Source organism: Belonocnema kinseyi, chromosome 9 (assembly GCF_010883055.1).
Source record: "Belonocnema kinseyi isolate 2016_QV_RU_SX_M_011 chromosome 9, B_treatae_v1, whole genome shotgun sequence".
In the NCBI taxonomy this organism is placed as follows: domain Eukaryota; kingdom Metazoa; phylum Arthropoda; class Insecta; order Hymenoptera; family Cynipidae; genus Belonocnema; species Belonocnema kinseyi.
In genome coordinates this window covers 17,896,246-17,903,111 of record NC_046665.1, presented here as the reverse complement: position 1 = coordinate 17,903,111, position 6,866 = coordinate 17,896,246, and the positions used below count along the sequence as shown (strand labels likewise).

General features: G+C 35.2%; 1 protein-coding gene across 1 annotated transcript; it reads right to left on the bottom strand.

Annotated features, from left to right (window-relative positions):
• Positions 1 to 1,461: 1,461 nt before the first annotated feature.
• Positions 1,462 to 2,415, bottom strand: LOC117180434 (zinc finger MYM-type protein 1-like). Its single transcript, XM_033372932.1, has 3 exons — positions 2,388 to 2,415; positions 1,698 to 2,290; positions 1,462 to 1,611 (listed from the first exon to the last, which is right to left on the bottom strand). Exons 1-3 carry the CDS (start codon positions 2,413 to 2,415, stop codon positions 1,462 to 1,464), a joined length of 771 nt encoding a protein of 256 aa, XP_033228823.1.
• Positions 2,416 to 6,866: the final 4,451 nt, after the last annotated feature.

The window sequence follows — 6,866 nt, the reverse complement described above, 5'->3', positions numbered from 1 at the left end:
CCATACAAATCTATATAGTATGCGAAAGACCCTCAATTTCCCTAGAATTACCCAAGCTAGGGGAAACAGAAGGCACACCAGAGAATTTCTGTGTACAAATTAAGTTTCTATAAGTCGCGAAACTTAAGAATTAACATCCATGTGTATATTTTCGCGTATACTAGTATTATCAAAATAACGTCCAGAATATCCCTAGGTTTTTGTCTATCTACTGCATCTAGGGGAAAATTGAGACGTGGGCGAGAAATTATGAAGCTAGATTTAAGTTCAGCAGCTCAAAATCCATAAGGTTAGCCTAGTCACTTGTTTCTTGCAAGCAAATTTTCTTATGGCCTGTAGGAATAGAAAATCCCTAGGCTTTTCCCTACTTTTTGCATCTAGGAAGAAAATGGTAAAAGCTCGAAAAATTTAGTGTTCAAATTTAGATTGAGAGCGCAAAACTGAAGAGGAAATAGCATTTTCCTTATTTTTTGCTTTATAAGTTAGCATACCATGCCCAAGACCAGCGACGGACTGGATCTCTGAGCCCAGGGGAAAGCATGTTTGGGGGCGCTTTTTTAACAAACAAACAAAAATTACAAAAACGAAAAAAAGGTGGACAGCAGATTATTCATTTATTATTTATTTATAAAAAATTTATTGAATTTCATTCATTTTTATTCATTAATAAAATATAATTAAACTTTATTCAAATTTATTCATATGAAGACGATTGAGATATGAATGATTGAGCTATCCAATATTTATTGAAAATATTTTAAAACAATAAAACTTTATTTTGAATAAATTTTAGTAATCAATTATTAGCAGGGTGTGTATGTCCTTATGTCATGGAACGAAATTATTATTTTACTGTTTTGAAAAACTGGAATAATATTTAAATGCAAGTCTTGATTGTACAAGATATATTTCGTTAATTTGAATATTCCAAACTTGAGCTTTTAACTAGTAATTTTGTCAAATCGTGTCAAAATTTTCGCAAAACTTCACTCTTGCAAAATACATCTGTGATATTATATTTATACTTACGCATGTTAGGGGTTATATTGCTAGCAATTAATAAAAATATGCAGCGGCGGACTTGATGTCTGAGCGCAGGGTGAGAAGCATGTTTGGGGGCGCTTTTTTAACAACAAAATATTAAAAATTACCACACCAATTTGGTGCATTTTCTATTTATTCTCAAACCATCAATATCGTAAAACTAAAATATTATACATGTAATAATTTGTACGTTTCTTTGGACTTTGCTGCCAGTTCGACAATTATCTCGTCATAATCTAGCTCTTCTGTCAGTTTTCATTCTACTGTCATTACCATGTACGGCCTCAAAAACGTACATGAAAAAGTTAAAGCCCCCTGATATACCCGGCACAACTTGTCATACGCTGCCCGGTAAAACCCATACTTTCACAATAGGCTATAAGGGCACCTTAAACATCCTTTGCACTCTTTCTTTTTTTATCTTCTGCTTCCGGTTTCTTCAGGTCGCAATTCTACTCCAATGCTTTTTTTCAATCTATCATAATTCTTTGCGAAGGACAATAGTCGACTCTCGACGTCTACTTCATCATCGATATTTACGAGTCGACAAAGAATTTTTAAACCATTCTTTGGTACACCATCTCGTGCAATTAAGCTGGTTAGTTCAAACATCATGCGATGCGCATGAAAATTTGATGGAATGCCATACGTACCACAATTGTATCCATCATAGACCATTTATTTAGAAGTCCGTTAGCAGTACTTCTTACATCTGATTTAAAGGATGTGTCATCAATAATGGTCTCCAGCACGAAAATGAGAATTGGCAAAAGAGATTCTTGACCAAATAATTGAGTGAGAGATTTACTTTTAATCCACCATCTTGTTCCATGTACTTTCTTAACCAGAACTCTTAGTTTAGAAACGCCAGTAAATACAATTGCCGATGCATTTTTATAATAATCCAATCTCTTATGAATCTCTGATAAGAAAACTGCTGTTGATTGAACAATGCTAGACAAGTCAGTTGCAGGTGCGATGCGTTTACAAGTATCCACAAAGACTAAGTTGAGCCGATGTCCACAACAATGAATGTAGACTGATAAAAGTAAAATACGCTTTAATCTTCCTTGTAGACCTTTTTCAACACTTGCCATGTTAGCAGCACCGTCAAAAGAGTAACCGACAAGATTATTTGATGACAAACCAAGCTCTTCTAAATCAGAAGTAGGTTGATTGCACAGCGTTTCACCGGTCGTATCAGGTGACTCAAAGATGTCAATAAATCGTTCCACAGCTCCTACATCTACAACACAGCGAAGAACGAAAGAATTTTATTCCATTACTGAAACATCTTGGCAAGAATCTAAACTCAAACCAAATTTTCCACCATTTTCATTTACTTTCTGCACTTTGGATTTTTTTCATCATTTTACCGATTATGCTAATCAACGAAAGTATTGTCGTTTTACTTAGGAAAGTTATTAAAGATCCTCAACATCTGCTATCTGAATAATCTTCGTGTCTCTTTTGACTCTTTTTAATCGCTAGAGCAACGTGGGTTCCAAGAGGTTTATCGTATTTACAAAGAAGTTTAATAATTTCTAGGAAGTTACCATGATTAGTAGAATCATTTAGACAGTAGGCAGCTTCTGAATTATTTACACCCCTGAAACCAATTCCTTGTCGCCCGATTAAAAGAATTACGTCTATGATTCTTCTCAGAATGTTTCTTCTTTCAGCAACTTGATGTTTACGAAGAGATAGATTATTTTCTCTAGTATATTTTTCAAAGACCTGCTATTTGAAAACAAAAAGAAAACTTCTGTTGCTTTCAAGTTTGCACCAGAGTCAGTTTCATGTCGCTCGATATTTCGATCAACATTTCCTCTTTCCCATAATGGCTAAATTTTGAATTGCCTTGCCGTCGGTGACTCGGCAACTTGTTTAACTTTCTGATCGCGAAACTAAAAAGAACTCTTAAAATCCTGGCCCTATAACTCTCGGTTCTGATATGAAAAGTTGGGTGAATTCGAAATGAAAGGCACTGATTATGAGAAAAAAGCCTATTACGACACAAAAAAACCCAGATTTATTTGAATTATCATACAATATGACAACACTCGCGGCGAGGTCGTTCGTGCGGTTTGTTTTGGTGAAATTAAGACGAGATTCATTCCGATTCCAACGGATAGAAATCGGTGGGGTTAAACGAACATCCCAATTCACGTATGAATTGGTGGAATACGAATTAGATTTTGCCACCGAGGCGTTTCGGTTGCGATAGAGCTCCACGTGTAACCGAGTTCGTAGGAACACTGAATCGAACGACCCGCGCCACGAGTTGAGTCGATGATTCTCTTTTCTCACATATGCGATCCACCGACCCACCTGTTAACGTTAATTCACAATCTGGCTCGAATACTTTAGACGACACTGAGGAAGTTGCATCGGATAGATACAATAAACTTTGGAAATCAAAATTTAACTTGGTCTGCCTTGGATCTTTTCCACAATTTTTAAAGTCATCGATTTTTGCCTTTTTACGTCTTTCAGCTCCACTCGGTTTTTTTGGTCGTTTACCAGGATCCATTAACGGTTGCACCATAGAAAGACATATTTATTATTCAATTTTTATCATACTTTAAACATTCAGTTATTGTTAGAAACAGTAATGAGTTTTGAATTTATATTACCCTCATTGCAGTAAAATTTAAACTGAGGATACGATTTATGCAGTTATGTCAGTGTATGAGCAATTCATGAAACCTAAATTAAAAAATATCATCAATTGTAATTTTATTCTGTTAAACTTAATTTAATCCGGTTTTCTTCTTACAAAACTTCGGGATACAAAATTTAAAAAATAACATTCCTACTTAAAAATCTGATCTTAAATCTCACCCTAAATCATGTTTTAATTTGTCGATCTGATTTAAGATTAGATTTTAGATTGAATTAGGATCGGATTTTTTCAATAGAGTTAATAATATCATTTGAATTTAGTGAAAATTAATCATAATTTATGGCAGTAATTTTAACTTCTTAAATCATCGTCATTCATTCTTTACTAACCCTAGTCTTAAATATTTTGACAAAAAAACTCATCTCAAAATTATGGCAATGTCAGATTATTAAAAAGTATTATGAACTACTACTTTTATTTCCAAATTCTAATTCTTCTATTGGCGTACATTTTTTAAGATTAAAGTATTTTCAAGATAAAAAATCAATCATTTATATGGTATAACCTGCATTGATAAGAACTGATTAATGCAACATTTTTAATTTCAGCTTAAACAATCATACTATGAAAAAGTTCAACATTTTATTTATGAAGCAACAACCAAACTTTCCAATATTTAGAAAAACTATGCTATACTTTTATTAGATAGTTAAAAAAATGTATTAAATAAGTCCAATGCAAAAGAATTTACTCAAATTCTGCTAAAACGATTCATTCAGGTTATCCTGCTGCAAATAGACGATTAAAATTTAGTAGAAATAATTAAAGATGGGTCAATAATTTTAAATTCAAGATTTTAATAGCCAATTTTTCAACAAAAAATGATTGAGGATATTTATTCTTGAAATCGATCGAAGATAATTTTGAAAAATTTATTTAAACTCAAATAATATGTAATAAAACTTATCTCGAATATCGAATCAATTTATATAATATTAAACAGATTTAAATAAAAAGCTATATTATTTAATAAAGTTTCTTCCTGCACATCCGTAGCCTATTTTCTACTCGAAAGTGCTTTGTTTTCAGAAATTTTTTAACGAAAGTGTGCCTTGGACGTGCTTGATTGCTTTTATTAACTTATCCTTCCTTCAGACTTGCGTATCTGTTTTTGTAGTGGTTTTCAGCATACCTAACCTCAAAACGCGCGCGTTTATCAGTGCTATGTAGGAATGTCTCCTAAACTGTTAAACGTCGAGAAGACCTGTCGTGGTTGTAAGGGTTCTGCGGTTGATGACGTTCCGTGTCCAGGATGCCAGGCCCCATACCACCCTGCCTGTGCTTAACGAATAAAGGTTCTCGATGGCGGTTCTTTTACTAAGTGCTGTGGACCTAGATCACGCTCTCCTACAATGCCTGAACCGGCTTAAGCTGCTCTTACTGCCAACGAGGTTGAACGCATAATACACAAAGCCTTCGCTGATGAAGAGCCCCGGTTAGATTTAGTCTCAACCTCGGTCAGCTCACTCTCTGAGAAATTTGATAGTCTCTCAACAAAATTTGACCATACCATATTAAGACTTGATAATGCCGAAAAACAACTTAAGGATCTTAAAACATGGATGATAGCAGCTGAAGGTACGATTGCAAACCTCCATACCCTCGACACTTCTCATCAAATCCTAGACAAAAAAAGTATTATCCGAAATTGCCTTGCCGAGATAGAGCAAAGAGCTGTCAGGAAAAATAAGCTTATCTTATTTGGGGTGCTCGAGCAAGTCTCTCCTCAAATATACAGTAAATCATCTGAAAAAATATGGATATCGCTCGATCGAACGAAGGAACATATGGAAGAGCTTACAGAAGCCAAGAAGGAGTTAGCATCAATTGCGACAAGCTATTCCCCTCAGCTGTTATAATATTGTTGTTTTTACTAAGACATGGCTTTATGATAAAACCGATACCGCTGCGTTGGGGTTTTTTGGTTATGACGTTTTTCGATGTGATGGAAATATCTTAACCAGTGACAGCAATCGTGGTGGGGTCTCGATTGCCGCTGTCAGTACTTTAAATTGTATCAGTAAACACAATTGAGCACGTGTTGACGAAATTCCTTATCGGTACCGTTACTCACATTATTGGCGTAGTTTATATTTCCCCAAATGCAAGTTTAAATAAATATATCGAACTATGCGATATATTCGAGGATGTCATAAATTCATATTCAGGTGCAATTGTAAATATTACGTGATTTGAAATATAAATTCTAACCACGGTCATAAATGTGTCCCAAAGTTCACTTCATCTCTCATGCATGTTGAAATTTTTAACACGAGCTCTGATTTTCTTACATATACTAATTTCGAACAGGTGAACAGCATCTTAAAGACTCATGGGTCCCTTTTAGATTTACTTTTCACTAACGCTCCACCCTACTGAATTAACTGCGGCAATCAATCCCCTTCTACCTATCGATAATTACCACCGCCCCTGGTTTTTGACCTAAATGTCCACAGTGAAGTCAGCGACTCAACTCTTCTAGACCATCCCTATACTTATCATAACTTTAAGGCAGCAAATACTATTGCGATTGGCCAATTTCTTTTTAATGTCGACTAGGGCTATTTGTGAGTTGACATATCTGTAGATGAGGCTGTCGATACTCTCTACGCGTACTTTTAAACTGCGATAGAGTACTTTGTACCCCTGAAAAGCATTAAACCGTCTAGTTTTCCCCCATGGTTTACCGGCACCTTAAAACAATTAGTCATAGCTAAGAAAGTGGCTCACTTAAATTATAAGCAGTCTCGTAGATTGTCTGACTAGCGACACTTTTCAGAACTCAGGGCGCAATGTAAGATCCAACCTGACTCCTGTTATAATAGTTTCATTGTTAAATCTGAGAATTGAATTATTGCGAAACCTACTAGAGAGAGTATAACACTAGAGAGGGCATTGCCGAACTTTTTTCCAGGTACTTCATGTCAGTCTATAATCCGACAGGCTTAAGTGACGCCCAACTCAGTTCATGCGATTCCATAGATTTTTCGAATGTTAAAATAAGTGAGGACGACATTTATTGTAAATTGCGTAAACTAGATGCTAATAAAGGGCCCGGTCCAGATGGGATACCCCCCTCCCTCATTAAGTCGTGTTGCTCTTCGCTGATCCATCCGTTATATCTAATTTTTAATCA

Coding starts and splice junctions, on each gene's coding strand:
- LOC117180434 (XM_033372932.1), bottom strand. CDS start 2,415: ATGATGAAAAAAATCCAAAGTGCAGAAA. Junction 2,291..2,387: donor AAAAATCCAAAGTGCAGAAA/GTAAATGAAAAT, acceptor GCTGTGTTGTAG/ATGTAGGAGCTGTGGAACGA. Junction 1,612..1,697: donor CTATGATGGATACAATTGTG/GTACGTATGGCA, acceptor GGTGTACCAAAG/AATGGTTTAAAAATTCTTTG.